We start from the raw sequence: 20,483 nt of genomic DNA, 5'->3' as shown, positions 1-20,483 counted from the left end.
GGATTACTGTGCTTGATTGGCCAGAAAACGCACCTGACCTGAACCCACAGAGAATCTATGGGGCATTGCCAAGAGAAAGATGAGAGACATGAGACCGAACAATGTAGAAGAGCTGAAGGCCACTATTGAAGCATCCTGGTCTTCCGTAACACCTCAGCAGTGCCACAGGCTGATAGCTTTCATGCCACGCCTCATTGAGGCAGTAATTGCTACAAAAGGGGCCCAAACCAAGTACTGGATACATATGCATGCTTATACTTTGCAGAGGTCCAATATTGTTCTATGTGCAATCTTTGTTTTATTGATTGCATGTAATATTCTAATTTTCTGAGGTTGTGGATTGGGGTTTTTCATGAGCTGTAATCCATAATCATCACAATTATAACAACTCACAGCTTGAACTATCTTGCTTTGCGTGTAATGAGTCTATCTCATATAGTAGTTTCACCTTTTAAGGTGCATTCCTGAAATAAATGAACTTTTGCACGATATTCTAATTTTTTGAGGTTCACCTGTATTATATGCCCTCTGTAGCCCTCTGCCAGCGAAAATGGAGCTTGGGAGGGCTGAACCTCAACATGAGTGGCCTGGCCACACACCCCAAGATCAAACACAACCTTGATGTGTCCCTCAATGAAATCAAGATTGACACCCTTGTTCTAAATGTAAATTATTATTTAAGTTTCTTCAACCACATTGATCTAGAACAGTGTTTCAGCCTTGGCCACTTTCAGATATGTGGACTTCAACTTCCAGAATCCCCCAGCCAGCTTGGCTGACTGGGGAATGCTAAGAGTTGAAGTCGTCACATCTGAAAGTTTCCAAGGTTGAGAAACACTGATCTAGAAGATTCTTCTGGCTGGAGAATTAACCTGAGATGTTCTGCAGAGAATTGTCCATTTATTTTTTTAAAAAATATCCTACTAAGCTACAGTTAACTAAGAAAACCTTAATTGTTATACAATATGCTAAGCCATCATTTCCAAACCAAACCTTGATTTTCAAACCCATTTGGTGTTGATTAAGTGTGTGAATTAAACCGACATAAGTGCAATTCATACACTGTGCTTTCTTGTAATGAAATCTTCTGACTTTGTATAATTTGTGAAACAAACCATTGTGGTTCTAAACTAACATTTATGACTTAGAGCTACTATATGTGAAAATACAGACACTATGGCTTAGTCAACAATCCAATTGTTTTTGAGAGCTTCCAAACATAGTCTTAAAATCCTAAAGCTGACCACTGACTAAAAAAAGTGACTTGCTCTGATTTCCTATCACTCCTTAGGATTTTAAACCTGGATTTATCTCAAATGTTTGTGAATGAAATTCACACTTTCAGCTCTATACTTGAGTTATAGCAATAGCACTTAGACTCATAAACCACTTTACAGTGCTTTACAGCCCTCTCTCTAAGGGGTTTACAGAGTCAGCCTCTTGCCCCCAACAATCTGGGTCCTCATTTTACCCACCTCAGAAAGAGGAAAGGCTGAGGCAACCTTGAGCCAGTGAGATTTGAACTGCCAAACTGCAGGCAGTCAGCAGTCAGCAGAAGTAGCCTGCAGTACTGCACTCTAACCACTGCGCCACTGTGGCTCATAAAGTCATTTTCCTACAGTTTTGCTTTTGGTCAAAAGTAATTTGGTGTCATTTCAAGTAGCATTACAAAATGCAGTTAAGTAGCATCCAGGAAGAAAAAAAAACTTGCAAAAGCAAGAAACTCAGCCTGGATGTTTTCCTATCTAATTGGCATTTTACTTGAACGGCATTAAACCTGCCAGAATTGTCCAAAGCATTAAAGAGGACAATATAGGTCTAATATTTCCTTCCCCGTTCTCTCCTCCATAGTGTCTTTATTCTTCATGTGAAGAAGCATTAAGAACAGCCTTTATATTTCAAAAATCCCACAACGGTCAGGATGTTCCCTGCCAGAACTGAGGCAGGAGTGCAAAACAATTCCTCAGCCCATAAAGATTAGACTATAAATCCCACAGGGTCTCATGGGGATTCTACGAAGGGTGAGTGGAAGCCTCCAAAAATGTGCTTTCCTTCAAGCACATTCATTTGATCAGTTGCTGTATGGTAGCTGTGGAAGAAGCAGGGAAGCTGGTTCACAAATCCATCCCTCATTGCTGGGTTGCAGCAGGAACTTTCTACCTTGTCTCCAGGACTAGAATGGACTCTGCCGGTTCCACTGTGAATTGCTCTCTTCCCTCTGCACTTAGCTCTTTTCAATCTTCTAACTTCCCACCAAGGAGATGGGTGTTAAAGACTCACAAATGGTATATATCTTTATATATTTACACATAGAAAAAAACCCTTCAAGTTTATTTGTAAAAGAAAACCCTTGGGTGAACTTTTCACTTTAATTCAAGGGGAAGAATATTTAGCTCATTATTTTTCATATTTTAGTTCACCATAGTCTTTAGCTGAGCAGGACACTTTAAGGGAAACAACCCTTGAGGGTTATTCTATCATCTATCTTCCTTCCTTCCTTCCTTCCTTCCTTCCTTCCTTCCTTCCTTCCTTCCTTCCTTCCTTCCTTCCTTCCTTCCTTCCTTTTCTTCCTTCCTTCCCCCCTCCCTCATTCATCTATCTATTCATCCACCTATCTACAGCATATATATCATCTATTTATCATCTCTATCTTCATCCACCCAGCCACTCACCCATCCATCTCTCCATCCATTTATAACTATCATCTATCTATCATCTCTGTCTCCATCCATCCATCCATTCATATCTATCATCTATGTCTCTGTGTCTCTATATTTCTATCTATCTATGTCTATCTAACTATCTATCTATCTATCTATCTATCTATCTATCTATCTATCTATCTATCTATCATCTGTCTATCTATCTATCTATCTATCTATCTATCTATCTATCTATCTATCTATCTATCTATCTATCTATCTATCTTTATCTATGTATCCAGCCATATTTATCATCTACATCTATCTATCTATCTATCTATCTATCTATCTATCTATCTATCATCTATCTCTATCTCTTCATCTCTATCCATCCATCTCTATCTATCTTCTATCATCTCTATCTCCATCCATCTATCCATCCATCCACCCATTTGTATAAATATAAAAGGTGTGCAAAAGTATCCTTAGGAAACTTTTTTTAATGGCTTTATAAATGCCCTTATTTTCCATCAATAGCTGCACATTCTAGGAAGTGTTCAAGACAATGTATTTAGCATCATAAAACTTTTATTTCTATTGTGCTAGTCCTGTTTTTTTAAAATTACATACCCAGATTATAAGGCATCACTTGGGAAAGACTTACTATGCTATGATTATATGGGGAATCAGCATACTGAAGGTCCTAATTTTGACTGTGGTAAAGACTAATTTTCTTCTCCATCTCAGTTGGATCCCCAAACTCTCTAAACAGTTCTAATTTTTCCTTCTTGTCAGGTGTATTTATGGATCATTGCAGATCTTCCAGGAAAGTTCCTACAATTTAAGATTCTGAGAGCATTTTAGAGTCCATAATGCATCTAATACTAATTCTCTCTTAGGCTTTGCAATACCCAACACTTTTTCTTCTTTTACATATTTCTGGATTCATTCTCAAATATGCGGTCAAAAATAACAATTAAAGTAATTGAAAAGGTAACCAAGATGCTATTTTGATTACCTGAAGTAACTGAAAACATATTATAGACTTGTGGTTCAAACAAATATTTATTCTCTTCCAGAGTAGTTTGAAAACAGAACGTTGAGTTGTATTTTGAATCCTCTTCTCAAGATTCAATTACCAGATTTCTTTGGAGATATTTGTATCAGTTAATCAATATAAAATCAATACAGCTTTGTAATAAATTTTTATTCCAAGTTTCTGGATATAACCATCAGTTTGTTTCCAAATGGGATCCCTAGTTTTCCAACAGACACATTACATGTGTTTCTTTTTTTAAGTTTATTTTTTTTAGCAAAACAAAAAATAATAATAACAAAACAAAGCTGCAACCCAAATGTACAGATTAAAAAGATGTACAAAAATGGATTTGATAGTAAAAAAAACAACAACCACAACTGCATTTGTGACCGAGGTCAACTCGTTTCAGTTTTCATCAATACTGTGAGATATAGGTTAAAAACATAACTCTGCATAATTTATACAGTAAATTGCCCTCTGACTTTGTTGACCTCTTCGGTAGCAGACTGACAAACGCACAGCGTTTGTGAATCGGTAATGTTTATTTTGCAATTCCCCAAACTTTGTTGAAGCTGGTAGAGTTGCTGTCATTTTATATTAGTTCCATTTTGCATTCTTAAGAATATCTGTTCTCAATGCATTATAATGTCCTGTTTTCTTTTTTCCTGGTGCCTTATGCTTCCAGAGTTATTAACAAAACCACGTAACTTAATGCACATTCTTATAAAGTCCTTTCAATGCCCTTAGTTGCTTTAAAATATACATATTTACTTATATTTCATTCTCTTTTTTTCCAGTTGAGTGAAAAAAAAACCAAGCCTTCATTGGCCTTAAAGCTAAAATTCCAGTTGATTATCTGCAAACCAGGTCCTCAAAATTTGCGAATTTTCTTCAGCACATCTCAAAACTGGAAAAAAACCACCCCACCATGATTCCCCATTAGTTAGGAAGAAACATTCATGTCCTAAGAGATATCGGTTTTGATCTTTCTTTTTTTGCAAAAAGCTTTTGACTTGACAATACTTCGTCTATGGTTCTTGAGTGATAACTCACTGCACAATTGTTAAAGCTGGTCCTAAAAATGAGAAAAGGCTTTGAACCAAAAGGAAAGGCAGGATACTGGCCCATGGAGAACCCATCTGCTCCCCTGAGACAGAGGAAGCAGAGTTAGAAAAATAAAAAGGTTTATTCCAATAAAAATAACCATAAAAAATAACAATATTAATATCCAGGTTTTTTTTTTTAAAAAAAAGCTTTCTCCCCAACAGTATCAAAAAAAGAGTCCCAAGATTTCCATGAATGGAAGAAAACATCCAATCAAAACGAGAAAGGGCAGCAAAGACAAAAAGCATTTAGTAGTAGCTGCCTAGGTGTGAGGGCATGTGAGAATTAGCATGGCGGGGTACATTGGGATTTGGATAAATACTTCCAGTAGGAGAAGTCCAGTAGGGTGATGCCGCCCCAAAGAAACTAGAGGAAGTGACGGGCATGGAGGATGGATGGGGCGGGACGAAGTTCATTTTCTGCTGGTGCGCGTGGTACGAAGGCATATAGGAGAGATCCGAAGGGTATTTATACATTGACGATTCAGTCGGGTGGGGCTGAAGTGCTTGCGCAATGCCGTGAAAGTCAAATTTGTAAGCGTATCTCTTGCCGTGCACCTTGGTCATAATGTTCTTGTCATAGTAATACCGGAGGGCTCGACTTAACTTGTCGTAATTCATGTTGGGTTTGCTTTTGCGTTCTCCCCAGCGCCTGGCCACCTCATCAGGGTCGGTCATCTTGAACTCCCCATTGGTTCCTTCCCATGTAATACAGCTAGCATTGGAACTGTCTGACAACAACTCAAGGAGGAATTGCCACAGTTGGATCTGTCCACTCCCTATGAGAGAGAGAGACACACAGAGAGAGAGACACAGAGAGAGACAGAGAGAGAGAGAGAGAATCAATTATAAATTTCTCTTCTTGCCATTCACAGCTCAGTCAAAAAGTTACATCTGACTGGTGAGTGTTAGAGACATAGCCTTCTCCATGGTGGCTCCAGAGCTCCATAAAAAGAAGTGAACTTTAAAAAAGAATTTTAACACTCCTTGCTTTTCAGTTTCTGTTTCACTTATGATGTTGTGGTAGCTTATAACCATCTTCTTTTTTGAAAAAATAAATGATAAGGTGACCATTTCATATCCATTGCAAGAATTATTGTGCATTTACTGACTTTAGACTGAGAGTGAGATAGATGGATTATCTCATAGGTTGGGCTAAGTTTGGTTCAGATGGACTTACCTGGATTGGCTAAACGGCTACTGGTGGGCCCTAAGATCTGATATGGATCTAAATTGAGAAAAGAACGGAGGATTAGATGTTGGTGAAAGGTGCATCATAGAGACAAACAAGCCATCAATGCATTTCTAGCTTGAATATATGGTTACTCCCATTTTCTATATCCGTGCCATTATTCCTCAAGCAGAATGGAGTTGGTAGAGAATGAACCTCCACATTTCTGTACTAGAAACATGGCAGTCTGCTACCCAGACCCGTCTTCTTAATTTATAACAGTAGAGTGGTTGGTTTATAGTTTTAAAGATTCTCAAACTTAGCAAATGAGATAACCCTTGTAGATCTATGACGGAGCATGATCTCCCTTTCTGAGAATGCTCAGTCTCAAGAAGTGGTTTTTTAATATAGTTCTTTTCCCCCTTAAAATCAGTAAAATTGTGTACATTCCAGCACTATTACCTGGCTGGGGTCTTTGTTGTTCTCCGTTTTTGCTTACATTTTGTGTCCCTCCTAGGGGAGGACCTAATGAACCAAAGAAGAAAGGTTAGGTTAGGAAAAAGAAGGAGCAGGAGAGAGTAGACACCAAAATAATATGTATGTCCTTTAAAGTCACCAATAATTATTCCTCCATTCTAAAAAAGGTGAAGTTTACTACACTCTTATTACATCCCCACAACCTCTATTTTCTAACACACACACACCCCACCCATTCTCCTTTGATTGGCATAGAAAATGAAACCAGAATCTTTCCAATGTCCAAATTGCAACAGCAAAAACTATGTGCCTCTCTTTCTGTGTGTGTCTGTGTGTCTATGTCTGTGGGAATCTGTTTGTATGAATAGCAATAGCAATCAACCTTAGACTTATATACTGCTTCATAGTGCTTTACAACACTCTCTGAGTGGTTTACAGAGTCAGCCTCTTGCCCCCAACAATCTGGGTCCTCATTTTACCAACCTCAGAAGGATGGAAGGCTGAGTCAACTTTGATCCGGTCAGGATCGAACTCCTGGCAGTAAGCAGAGTCAGCCTGCGATACTGTAATCTAACCACTGCACCACCACAGCTCCATGTTGGAGAGTAAACCCTCAAAGCATCATGTCATACTGTTAGCAAAGCAATAGCAATAGCAATAAGCACTTAGACTTATATACTGCTTCACAGTGCTTTATAGCCCTCTCTAAGCGGTTTACAGAGTTAGCATCTTGCCCCCAACAATCTGAGTCCTAATTTTACTGATCTTGGAAGGCTGGAAGGCTGAGTCAACCTTGAGCGAGTCAGGATCGAACTGATGGCAGTTGGCAGAATCAGCCTGCAATAATGCATTCTAACCACTGAGCCACCACAGCTTAGATAGCAATAGCATTTAGACTTATATAGAGCTTTACAGTGCTTTACAGCCCTCTCTAAGTGGTTTACAAAGTCAGCATATTGTCCCCAACAATCTGGGTCCTCATTTTACCAACCTTGGAAAGACGGAAGGCTGAGTCATCCTTGAGCCTGGTGAGATTCGAACTGCCAAATTGCGGTCAATCGGCAGTCAGCAGAAGTAGCCTGCAGTACTGCACTCTAACCACTGCACCACCATGGCTCTTAGTCTATAATTCTCAAAGGCACTTAAGATGGGCCTGACCCCTGATGTTGAGAAAAAGGTGACAGAAATACTGCAACAAAAGACTCCCGTTCTTTCCAATATGACAAGCAGAGGTCACATGGCTCTTTTTATGAATCTCTAGGAAATTTTTCTATTCTTGAGAGAAGTCACAAAATATCCAGAAAAAAAAAAAACACACAACCAAAGGGCCAAAGGAAAGATCTCTAGCACCTCTATTGCCATTTGATTTTGCATCAAGACCGCTGTAGACCAGAGTTTCTTAGCCTTCACAGCTTTATGATGTGTGGGCTTCAACTCCCAGAATTCCATGCTGGCTGAGGAATTCTGGGAGGTGAAGTCCACAAAATTGTGGTTGAAAAATACTGGATTTAGAAGATTAAATTAGTGTGGACAGTAGCATAGGAACACAATCACCGATACCAACTTCACAACATGTTATATTTTAAAACATGGCTTCTCCTGAAAACCATCTATCACCCTATCAAGGCAAACAATAACTTACTTTTATTGTGGCTGGAATTCAGATTATTACCCCACCCTGATCTTCGAACAGCATCATAGGAGTTATCTAATCATAATTAAAAGCAAACAAAAGAGAATAATGCTTACTTGCAAATCATGACATCTCATGCCAAACAGTAATTGAGAACAACCTGCAAGTCACATGCTATACTTTTGTTAGAAAATCTACAGAAGCCTATTTCATATGCCATTGTGGCCTAGAATTCTGGGATTTTGTGTTGAAGGAGGAAGGCTGTCATGCAGAATGTGGGTTTGCCAGCATCCCAGGGAAGTTAAATGTTCATGATGGATTTGGGAATCTAGTACAAATGTGACACGAATTAGAAGATAAATTAAAAGACAAGATGCAATGTATGGAAACTATTCAAGCAGAGATCCGACCTAGAAATGAAGAGGGTTTTCCTTGACAGAACAATTAACCAGTGGAACGGCTTACCTACAGAAGTTGTGGGAGCTCCAAATGATTGGACAACCATTTGACCGAAATAGTACAGTTTCCTACCTGAGCATAATTTGGACTAGAAGACCTTCAAGGTCCCTCCCCACTGTGCTAAACTCTTTTATTCTGTTAAACTACTGGCAGTAAATCCCAGTGAAATAGGCAGATGAAGCAGGAACATGGTTTGTTTCAAAATAAACTGTTGGCATTGTTGCACACACAATAAACCACAAAATAGATGACTTATTCCAACTATTACAAAACTTTTCAAAATCATGGAAGCCATGCCAAGTATGATGGTAAGATGACAGATCTATCAAAGAAGTAACATGTTCCAGCAATTGTTGCTAGCAATAGAAGTACAAGGCAGCCATTGTCCTCATAGCTTGCCTCGAGGGTTTTCTTTCTTATTTATTGATATTATACACAGCCACCCAATTCAAACAATATGACTCTTGGTAACATGCAAGAAAGATCAGCCATAACAAATGCAATCCAAAAGGCACAACAGAGCTTAACAATCAACGAAAAGAGATAGCAACCAGATTCAACTATACTGCAAGTCATTTGACTGGGACTCCATTCAACCTGACTTAAAGGACTAGGGAAATGCCCCAAGACCAGGAGATACTGGATTAAAATAAAAAACTGGCTGCAGGAAATTAGCAAATATGAAATTGAACTTAAACCAGAACTTTTCCTACTAGGAATAATTACAGATCAATACTCCCACAAAAGATAAAATACATTATTTTGCATATTTTGACGGCAGCCAGAATAGCTTTTGCACAAATGTGGAAAGGACCTAACATCTCCCCAGAGGTGTTAATTATATACAAAATACTGGAATGTGCGGAAATGGATATGCTTACGTTAGAAATGAAAGAGAAGGAGAACTCAGAATATTATGCAATATGGCATAAATGGTATGAATGGTTAGAGAATAGATACAAAATGTAAGAAGAATACATTAATGTAACTAATATAAGAGACCTTAAGAGAGCAATATGATAGACGCATAGAGTATAAGGTATATAAGATAGAAACAACTAGAGATAGATACAATAGATATCTTGATGTATATAAAGAAAAGATGTATAATTTTTTTTGATAAAAAAAATAAAAGATAAAAGACTTATCTTACAGAAGATAAGTGCCAAAGAGACACAGTGGCCAACCAGGTGCACTTAGAATATTCACAAGCATGGATAGATATGTTATTGCCTGCTCCCTCGGGTGAGATATTTAAGCTCTGATGCCTATAATTCCAGAAATAACAATTAACCATCAAGCTTAGAAGCCATTGACAGCTGGAAGCTCTTTTTAAAACCGTCTAAACTGTGGACTGTTGCCACATCTGGGAGAGAGAGAATCCATGGCTGCAAATTCTATCCTTTCCCTTATGGAAATGAAGGGATGCAATAGGGTGGACTGCTGGGAGTTTGCAGGGGTTCGCGAGACCCCCTAGCTAAGATTCTGTGCAGTTTGGAGAACCCCCAAATCTCACTCCTGGCTGGCCCTGCCCACTCCTCCCCCCCCCCCAGGAGTCTCTTACACGGCCCATTTTGGATGCAGGTAAGTGCAGGGAGGCTCAGGGAGGGCAAGAAACGGGCCTCCCGGAAGTTTGGGAAGGCCAGAGACGGGCCCATTTCCGGCTTCCAGAGAGCCTCCAGAGCCCAGGGGAGACCGTTTTGGCCCTCCTGGAGACTCGAGAAAAGCCTCCAGAGCCCGGGAAGGGCAACCCCCCTCCTGTGGTGCAGGAGGATGACTGACTAGTCCAGGGGTGTCCAACCTTGGCAACTTTAAGACTTGTGGACTTCAACTCCCAGAATTCCTCAGCCAGCTGGCTGAGGAATTCTGGGAGTTGAAGTCCACAAGTCTTAAAGTTGCCAAGGTTGGACACCCCTGGACTAGGCCATGCCCACCATGGCCACACCCACCTAGAAACCGGGCTGAGAACCCGTTGCTAAAATGTTTGAAGCCTACTCCTGAATATGACTATTCACATTTCTCCACCACTGAGCCAAGAAATAGCACTTAAAACGTAAATGCAAATGAAATGTAATGAAAGAGGATTCCATGAATGGAAAAGACACAATACTCTGCCTAAAATGCCATCTAAATGATGATGGTGGCCTGTTGTATGGAGCTGTGCTTTGGATTAATTTTTTTTTTTTTTAAATGGACATCTGGAAAATGTGCCTTGCTGGTGCATCTTTCCAAAACATCAACAATAAGTTGCTCAGATGAGCCAAAAAGTTTCTTCCTTGCTATCTCTCCCCTCCGCTGCAAATGAATGCAATGTGTACAGCAATACTACCGAAAACCTCCCCTCCTCACTCTTACACAATTGTGCTTGAAACACAATCAGAAAAATTGAGCCAAGGAAACCATCCAGAGATTTGGCTTTTATTTAAGTTGCTTTATTTGTGGGGGGGAAAAATGATAATAATAATGCTGTGCCCATGACTTGGTCCTCAGGAGTTCCAACAACGCTATCCGCCACCTTAATTTCAACAAAATTCTCTACAAAATGTCTATGGAGATCCTCAATCAGCCAAGTCGTGGTTGTCCCAAAGGTGGTTTTTTTCCAAAAGGCAACTGGACTTTCTTGTTTTTTTTTCCTTTGAAAATGTTCATTTCTCATCCAAAAAGCTTCTTCTGAATCAAGGAAGCTTCTTGGATGAGAAGCAAAAGGTTTTCAAAGAAACAACCAAGAAAGTTCAATTGCCTTTTGGAAAAACATTTTCTCTAGAAAATGTTGCTTTAAGCTATGAGATCTACGTGCACTACAAGTCAGAAGACATAAAGAAGAAAGGGTCAACTTATTGTCCAAAGCAACTGAAGGCAGAATGAGAAGCAATGGATGGAAATGAATGTAGGAGAGAACCAATCTAGAAATAAGGAGAAATTTCCTGACAGAATAATTAATTGGTGGAATGGCTTGCCTTCAGAAATTGTAAATACTCCATCACTGGAGGTTGTTAAGAAGGTAGTGATGGCTAACCTTTTCAGCATGGAGTGCCCAATGCGGATGTGTGCACACCCCCAAAATGCAATGTGCGTGCATTTCCCCCATGCATGTCCCCCACCCCCACACATGCATACATGTCCCCTGTGCATGCGTGGCAGAGACCCGAAGACCAGTTGGCCGGTGGGAGGTGCACATGCATGCACGGTGGAGCTGAGCTGGGGCGACGGCTCGTGTGCCCACAGAGAGGGCTCTGCGTGCCACTTCTGGCATGTGTTCCATAGGTTCACCATCACGGGAATAAGGTCTCCTGCTTGAGCAGGGGGGTTGGACTAGAAGACCGCCAAGGTCCCTTGCAACTCTTCTGTGATTCTGCTACAAACTAAATTCCATAGATTCATTAATTTGCAAGAAAGTTTTGGAGCCCTGCTGGAATGGTAGAAAGCATCAGGGCTTTCATGCCCTTGGTAGAGCCGGACTCTGAGGGAGGGGAGGAACAGCCAACAGGGAGTGGAGGTGTGGCTCCAGAGGTTGTGGAGGAGGCTGGGGAAGGGCACAAGACAGCTGGGTACTCAAAGGAAGAACCAGGCCCATCCCCTCTCCATCCTAGGACACACAGGGAGGAACGGAGAAGAAAACAACTTGGCTTATGAGAGAGGAAGCGGCCATGATCCTCCTCATTGGTTGCAGCTGGGGAGACTAGTAAATAAGAGAGACGGTTAAAACACAGCATTGCCAGAAGCAAAGCATGTTTTATCTTGGGCTGAAGTTATCTTGGTTGGCGTCCTTCCAACAGACTGTGCCTTGTTATCTCCTTGAAGTTGGTAATTACTTATCCTAGTCCGTTGTGGAAATTTCATCATTGTAGTTTGTTTGGTTTTTTATTTCACCGCTATCTGCTCATTAAGTTCAGATGGTATTGCTTTCTTTTGAAGACTATTTTTGAGTAAGTTTTCTCTCCAACTGAGAATGATTGAACAGTGGGGCCAAGCTGGAGGCATTAAAGGACATTTATTTACATTTTGGATTTTGTTACGTTTGTGTTACACTCCGGGTCATCACAAGGTCTGGATTGGCCTTCTAGTATATGGTCCTTTTGTAAATGGCCAAGTCCGTCATAGAAACATTTTAGCGAACGCGTCCCTCAACAGATGGATGTCAATAATCCAGATACGCACCTGGTTCCAACAAGGTTGCCCACTAACTGCTGTTGGCCATCACCTTTAGGCCTGCATGTGTATGATATAAAGCAATTCCTGCAGAAGGTCCCTGGAGCTGTATGCATGCATGGCTGTAACGCAGCAACTCGTTGCAAAGGAGAGCCTTCAGTTGCTATAGGGAAGGGAAGAAGAAACCAACCATCTGGAAACCCGTTTTGCTATAGCTGTATGGAAACGACTCAGCTTGCTCTTAAGACCTTGTGGAAGGAGCAAACTTACAAGCGAGGCAGCTCGTAACTCCGCACATGTGCAAAAAAGCAGAGGTTGTGGAAGGGCGGGGGAGGGGAAGCCCCCTTATTTTGCTAGGGGAAAAGGAAACATAATGGTGACTTAGAAAGTGGCCCAGACATGCTGTCAGGTTCAATTCGGAGAACTGGGGCCTTGTGCTAGGACAACATTAGCTGGTTGTCATCCCCTTGTGAGTACGGGTTTCCTGCCTGTTGCAGCTCAGAGACAAGGAATCTTTGTTATAACAGAGCCTTTTTTTCCCTTTTTTTTTTAAAAAAAAAAGAAATTCTCTTTGGGGGAAAAAGTGGGGGGGGTGAGAAAACACGGCCACCTCTGAAGAGGGTCAGCAAGAAAGCAGACACAACATTAAGTCCGGAATTTCAAAGGAAAACATTTTTTAAATAATCCATAAGAGCAAGCTACTGTCTTTCCTGGAATCATAAACTCTCATTTTGGACTGCAGAATCATAACAAAAACAAGCAGAAAGGGGAAAAAAGGGGGGGAAACAACCCAGTTGGTGTGTGGTTTTTTTTTCCCCCTTACAAAAATATTATAAAATAGAGGCAGGCTATGTTGTTATTAGAAGAAAACGAAGATGCAAATTAGCATCCTGGAAACATGTAAGGACATGTGTGTTCTTTAACATAGAGTAGACATTCTCCCTGATCGGAGGGGCTAAGTTTTAAATACACAATATATTATTGGAATGTATTTTTAAAAATAAACAAATGGTTCTAGGAATGGTTCTCCCCAAACTGAACACAAAGGCATTTAATTTCCATGTTCTACTTTGCAAAATGAAACTTGAAAAAAAGTATACGATAGAATAACAGAGTTGGAAAGGACCTTGGAGGTCTTCTAGTCCAACCCCCTGCTTAGGCAGGAAACCCTACACCACTGCAGACAAATAGTTATCCAACATCTTTTTACAAACTTCCAGTGTTGGAGCATTCACAACTTCTGTAGGCAAGTCGTTCCACTGGTTAATTGCTGTAACTGTCAGGAAATTTCTCCTTGGTTCTAAGTTGCTTCTCTCCTTGATTGGTTTCCATCCATTGCTTCTTATTTTGCCTTCTGGTGCTTTGGAGGATAGCTTGACTCCTTCTTCTTTGTGGCAGACCGTGAGATATTGGAAGACTGCTATCATGTCTCCCCTAGTCCTTCTTTTCATTAGACTAGACATACCCAGTTCCTGCAACCATTCTTCATATGTTTTAGCATCCAGTCCCCTAATTATCTATGTTGCTCTTTTCTGCACTCTTCTCAACATCTTTTTTACATTGTGGCGACCAAAAGTGAATGCAGTATTCCAAGTGTGGCTTTACCAAGGCCTTATAAAATGCTTTTAACACTTCATGTGATCTTGATTCTATCCCTCTGTTTATGCAGTTGGTCTCTCTCACAGAGCTGTGGTTGAAACTCATCAGTATGGTCTTAAGGCAGCCCTTATTTATAACCAAAGTTCCTTCTATAAATTGGAATATTCATTACACCTTTCACACATTGGATGGTGGAATAAGTTAGAAATAAGAACAAAACCATTATTCATTAAACTATAACAGTCAAGACTTTATCTTCTTCAACATCTAACCAATAGAAGATAAGCAGACAACTCTCTGTGCGTTGCACAAAGCACAAAATCATCAATTTTCTCCTGAAAAGTACCTTTCAACAAAGATCTTGGGATAAAACACACAACGTTAGTATGCAAAAGTTGGAAATGATATAGGAGATCAATTTATCCAACCGCCCAGCACCGGAATTGTCCAACAGAATGCCAGGTGTTAGATCATTCATATTATTGTAGGACACTATTCATAAAAGTACAAGATAAAGGTTGGATAACTTGAAGCATGGCAGGATTTGGGGGCCCTCACTGTAACTGCAATTGCTGTGGTTGTAAAGATTTCCTGCCATGGTGGGATAGGAAATGCAAAAACTACAGAATAAACCCCAAATATGTTTATCATTTTAAAACAAAAAACTACCCTGCAAAAAAACTGAGAAAGAAATTGAGCCTTATAGTTTTGCCCATCTGTATGGTACAAACCTTTCTCAGACCTTGAATGGCCGTGATGGCTTTCAAACCTTAAGAAAAGTATATCAGCAAAGGAGAACATTTTGTAGCTCAGGGGTGAAATGAGGAGTTCTTGGTGCTATCTGAGCTCTGTTGTTTTCTTACAGACATTTCATTAGTCAAACTACATTAACATCATCAGTGTTAGTAGGGAGCGTGGTTTGCTCTCTATTTATATTTTAATGACTTGTCCAATCAGTGATGTTGGGACTGATCTTGAAGATTCCTTCCTTGGATTTTTTACTACTTTAGCTGTTGTGACTGGGAGGTTTGAGCCTGTTGTGCACTTTGAGTCTGATGTGTCAGAAGACACAGGTTCGAGTGATGAGGAGGGTTTGGCTTTGGAATTTGAGCCTGCTTTAATGGGAGATGCAGACGTAAGCCAGGAGGATGAGGAAGTGTCAGAATCATCATCCTCTCCAGAACCTTCCACATCAATTATGCCTCAGGTGTCAGCAGCTGATCCACAGAATGTGCCAGAGTCTTTGAGTGATGATCAAACTGACGAATGTTGGGTTGATGCAAGGACTAGACGTAGGCTGAGACGTCAAGCACAATTTGAAAGGAAACGTCAAATCAGAGACTAATTAGAGAGACTGACATGCCCCTTCAAGGAATATAAGGAGGCATGTTAGCTAGAGATCCTTGTTCGGGTCAAACTTCATTAATTACATTCGCAGTTTAGAAGAAGCCTTCTGTTTGCCTTTTGGATTTGATTTATCGTGCTGCTCGTTATCTGGGTTTGTAGACAGCTTCTGGGAAAGCTGCCAACAACGACTACAGAGGAAAGTTAACTCTGTTGTTCCTGATATTGTCTGTTCGTGCTTTTTCCTTTGGACATTTGGACTCTCACCTTGTGGCCACAGGTGAGACAGAACATTTAGCTATTGTTAACTGCCAAACAAGCTAATAGTAAACAGTCCAACTAAAGAAACTCCAAGACCAACACCAACACTGATAGGCCAAGCCACTAGAACAGGGGTCTTCAAACTTGACCGCTTTAAGACTTGTGGACTTTTCAACTCGCAGAATTCCTCCTCCAGTCATGTTAGCTCAGGAATTCTGGGAGTTGAAGTCCACAAGTCTTAAATTTGCCAAGTTGGAAGGACCTTGCACTAGAATATAGAATGACAGAATAATAGATTGGGAAGGGCATTGGAGGTCTTCTAGTCCAACCCCCTGCTCAGGCAGGAAGCTCTATACCATTTCAGACAAATGGTTGTCCAATCTCTTCTTAAAAACTCCCAGCGTTGGAGCATCCACAACTTCTGGAGGCAAATTGTCACCCACTGATTAATTGTTCTAATGGTCGGGAAATTCTTCCTTAGTTCTAGGTTACTTCTCTCCTTGATTAGTTTCCACCTGTTGCTTCTTGTCCTGCCCTCAGGTGCTTTGGGGAATAGCTTGACTCCCTCTTCTTTGTGGCAACCCTTGAAATATTGGAACTCTGCTTTCATGTCACCCCCAATCAATACAAATTGAGAACAAACCCCACTCCCTAGCACTGTTGATGTTACCTAACTGGGTAATATAACGCCTGCAAGAAAACAACCAAGCTCAGAGAGCACCAAGGACTCCTGGACTTGAAATGTTGCTCATCCCTACCCCAAATCATAGTTCTACCTACACCAAGCAAGTTCTTAGGGACGCCTCACCTTCTGAATCTCTATATGGTTTTATAGTCTGCCAAACTCGGAAAACTGAAGCAGACTCATTTCTCCTTAAAACAAACTAAGCAGCTAGGCTCCAGCCGTTCTACTCTGAGCCTGAGGAGTCTCCTTTCACTTACGAGAAAATTGTTTCTCAGCCAAAGAAAACAGGACGATTCTCATTAGAACAACCCAGGTCTCCGAAACAGATGAAGACAATTTGAACCAAGGTGCCCTACTCTGGAAAATAGAAGGGTATTTGTTGGCGTGGAATCAGGGCCAATGTCCAAGGAGGTTGGGCTTGATTCCAAAGGAACCTGTTTGCAGGAACTTCGGCTCAGATTAATGTGAGGGCAGTCAGAGACTGTCCCTGAGTAAAACCACAGCTGTTAGGACTAAGGCTAAGTGTTGGCCTGTTTAGTGAATAGAGTGCTAACTGTAAATGCTGATTAATAACCGAGCCAGCCAGGAAGAAATATATCTACATCTATATCAATGCATGCCACACATATTTTCCAGAGTTCCCCCCAAGATTATGGTAGTCTTAATTTGGGGGAAAGTGATAGCTGAGGCCCATTTTTCATGCATCTTGCATAGAGCCTGGGCTTCCGCAGTCCCTGCTGTTTGTCATCTTCAGATTTTTTCTTTTCCTTATTATATTTTCTAGGTTGTCCAAGAACCACAGCCCCCTGGCCTCTCTGCAAACTCATTAAAATGTGTAATGCAAAACAATAATGATGTGGAATAGAAAAATAACTATATTGGGGGAAATGGGAACTTGGCAGTTTGAGCAAATTTAAGGTCCCAATTTGCTAAGCTGTGGAAGTCTTGGTGGTGGAGCTGAATACCAAGTTGTTCTTATTTTAACTACCCCATTATTTTGCTTTCAATTTCACACAGGTGCTTCCGTGTGTATGGAAGAAGGACGATAGCTATGCCTAAGTCAATCAAGTACTGAAAACGTATATATGTATAAGAGAGACAAAGGTTTTTTGAAATTGGAAAGGGTTTTTTTTTTTGAAACAGCACTTTTTAAAAACTACAATTAAGTTTTCCGTAGGAAACTCATTTTCCCATTACTTTTTATTAGAGGTGTAGAAATCTGGAATATTTTACTGTATGGCAGTAACATGTAGTCTACTGCATTTAATAATGAGAAGGAAGGAAGGAAGGAAGGAAGGAAGGAAGGAAGGAAGGAAGGAAGGAAGGAAGGAAGGAAGGAAGGAAGGAAGGAAGGAAGGAAGGAAGGAAAGAGAAGGGGAGAAGAAAAGGGGGAACAGGGAGAGAAGAGGGAGGGAGAAGAGAGGAAAAGGAGAAGAGAAGGAGAAAGTGAAGGAGAGGGAGAACGAAAAGGAGAAGGGGAGGGGACAGGGAGGGATAGGAGAAGAAGGTGGATAGGAAAAGAAGAAGGTAGGAAAGGAGGGATAGAAGGAGAAAGCAAAGGAGAAGGGAAAGACTTAGCATGCTGTTGCAAGCCAGGCAGCGTGGCATATTATTTTCTTATCATGTTTTTCATTGAGTTAACTGTACATTTCAAAAGGAGAAGGAGAAGAAAAGCTAAATTCACTTTTGTCCATGAATGGAGCGTCCTGGAAAGCACTACATTAAAAAACAAACCAAAGCCAGAGGTATTATCTTTATCCGATGAGTTTTCTTTCTCTCTCTCTGGCTTCCCTTCTTCTGTTTATAGAAGGGCAGCACCTGCCTAGCTCCAGAAAGCAGGAGAGCCAAGCACTCAAAGCAAGCTTGCTCGGGATGGGTATTTACCGCTGGCCGACTGAAGCGCTGCGCTTTCCTGCTTTGTTCACGCAGCCCTTTGGGTTTCTTTCTTTCAATGGAAAACTATTCAAGAGGAGAGGCAGTTGCACAGGGCTGGACTCCAAACTGTGGCTACCTTGCTTCCGTCCCCCCCCCCACCCCCACCCCCCCATGCACCTCGCTTCTGAAACCTGGGTCTGCTCTAAGTGGCAAGAGTGGGTAGCAGGAGGGAGCCGGCTGCTGAAGTGGGCAATTGCTTTGGCAGACAAAAGCAGCACCTGCAACAAGCAGCATTGATCTCCGGTGTGGCCTTGGCGCACGTGGGTGTTTCTGTCTCTGAAGCAGATGGCTTGGGGTTCAGGGCAGAGCCTGACAGCACCCTCAACGGAGGCTGAACCGAAGTCTTTTAGGAACCATGAAGAGGAAGAAGCTGTCCACCTAACAGCACTATAGCGTGTTCACTCTCGTCCCTTCACTCATTTCCCCAACCCTCGGATTGACCTGTCCAGGGACATCCTTGCACCCCAGGCTTTCTTATCTCTACCCTTACTCCACTGGCAGAAGCCAAGGGTAAACTCACATCAAAAGGGAAAATCTCTTTCATTGGCTCAGGTGTTTCAACCAAACGCGGTCAACTTATACACCATGGCTAAAAGGGGGCCCTGAGTTTCTTTCTTTGGGATCCATGGGGATTGCTTTCACGACACCATTGAATGTCTTGTCCTGTCTGTCTGTCTCATCAGCTAACAGCCACCTAGCCACCTAGCCAGCCGGCCTGCTACCCTGCTGTCCTTCCTTCCTTCCTTCCTTCCTTCCTTCCTTCCTTCCTTCCTTCCTTCCTTCCTTCCTTCCTTCCTTCCTTCCTTCCTTCCTTCCTTCACCCACCCATCAATTCACCTATCATCTTTCTATTATTAGCATGATAAGAAAATAATACGCCACGCTGCCTGGCTTGCAGCAGTATGCTAAGTCTTTTCCTTCTCCTTCGCTTTCTCCTTCTTCTCCTTCTATCCCTCCCTTCCTACCTTTTTCTCCTATCTCTCTTCTTCTCCTTTCCCTCCCCTTCCCCCTTTCCTCTCTCCTTCTCCCCTTTCTCCCCCTTTTCTTCTCCCCTTCTTCTCTCTCTCTCTCCTTCCTTCCTTCCTTCCTTCCTTCCTTCCTTCCTTCCTTCCTTCCTTCCTTCCTTTCTCCATCCACCTATCATCCTTCTATTATTAACTAGAAGAAAGAATCAAGCCCATCCTGATAAACCAATAGAATCAATATTTCCTGCCATGCTCAATACGAATACATGGATTCAACTTAAATCACCACTGTGTTCACTTAACAACTGCCACAAAAATCAGAACTGGGTGTAAAATCAGATCTACCTATAACCATCATGACTTACAATGGAAAATTGGTCTCTATTACAGCTATAAGTTGAGGACTACCTGTATGTCGCTGTCACATTAGCTTATATTTTTGTCCATCTTTTCATAATAGAAATATAAGACATATTTGCATGCAATTTTCTCTTTAATACTCCTTTATATTAAAACAGTACACTATTCGTTAATATTTACAGATCAACTGTACTGAATTAACGCATCCATTCTGTCATTATACATTCATCTCTTCCATGATGGATTCCTTGTTTCCTTCTTTGGGGCCATGGATTTTACACACAGCTACTTTGTGTAAACCCTTTGAACCCTTTTCCTTGGTATTATTCCCCAAATCAAGCCGCTCTGTTAAAGACAAACCCAGATTATTATGAATGAATATCAAGAACTCACCTTCTTTGGTATTGATGCGAGGGGATGGATCTGTATGGGCTGGTGTGTTGTAAGACAGCAAGGAACTACCTACAAAGAATGATCAGAATGAATTTAGTCTGCAGAAATTGCATCCTTCCCTGGACCAAGAGTCTTTCCCCAAGGTCATGCGCTAGCTGAGGAATTCTGGGAGTTGAAGTTCACAAGTCGTAAAGTTGCTAAGGTTGGAGACCCCTGCTATAGACCACTCAGATGCTACGGCTGGTCCAGAAGACAGTAATAGAAGCCA

General features: G+C 41.2%; 1 protein-coding gene across 3 annotated transcripts in view; it reads right to left on the bottom strand.

Annotated features, from left to right (window-relative positions):
• Window positions 1-3,834: 3,834 nt before the first annotated feature.
• The window catches only part of FLI1 (Fli-1 proto-oncogene, ETS transcription factor), a 110,685-nt gene continuing 94,036 nt past the window's right edge, over window positions 3,835-20,483 (bottom strand). For all 3 annotated transcript variants that reach the window (XM_026709033.2, XM_026709031.2, XM_026709032.2), the window contains 5 exons: window positions 20,216-20,284; window positions 8,075-8,140; window positions 6,418-6,480; window positions 5,965-6,012; window positions 3,835-5,563 (listed from right to left, as the gene is read on the bottom strand). In XM_026709033.2, coding sequence (XP_026564818.2) covers window positions 5,034-5,563; window positions 5,965-6,012; window positions 6,418-6,480; window positions 8,075-8,140; window positions 20,216-20,284 — 776 coding nt within the window. In that variant the 3' untranslated portion in view covers window positions 3,835-5,033. The remainder of the gene's footprint in view (window positions 5,564-5,964; window positions 6,013-6,417; window positions 6,481-8,074; window positions 8,141-20,215; window positions 20,285-20,483) is intronic.

Source organism: Pseudonaja textilis, chromosome 9, assembly GCF_049901715.1.
Source record: "Pseudonaja textilis isolate UNSWEBS1 chromosome 9, rPseTex1.2, whole genome shotgun sequence".
In the NCBI taxonomy this organism is placed as follows: Eukaryota; Metazoa; Chordata; class Lepidosauria; order Squamata; family Elapidae; genus Pseudonaja; species Pseudonaja textilis.
The sequence above is the reverse complement of the archived record's forward strand: the minus strand, read 5'-3'. Positions and strand labels throughout refer to the sequence as shown.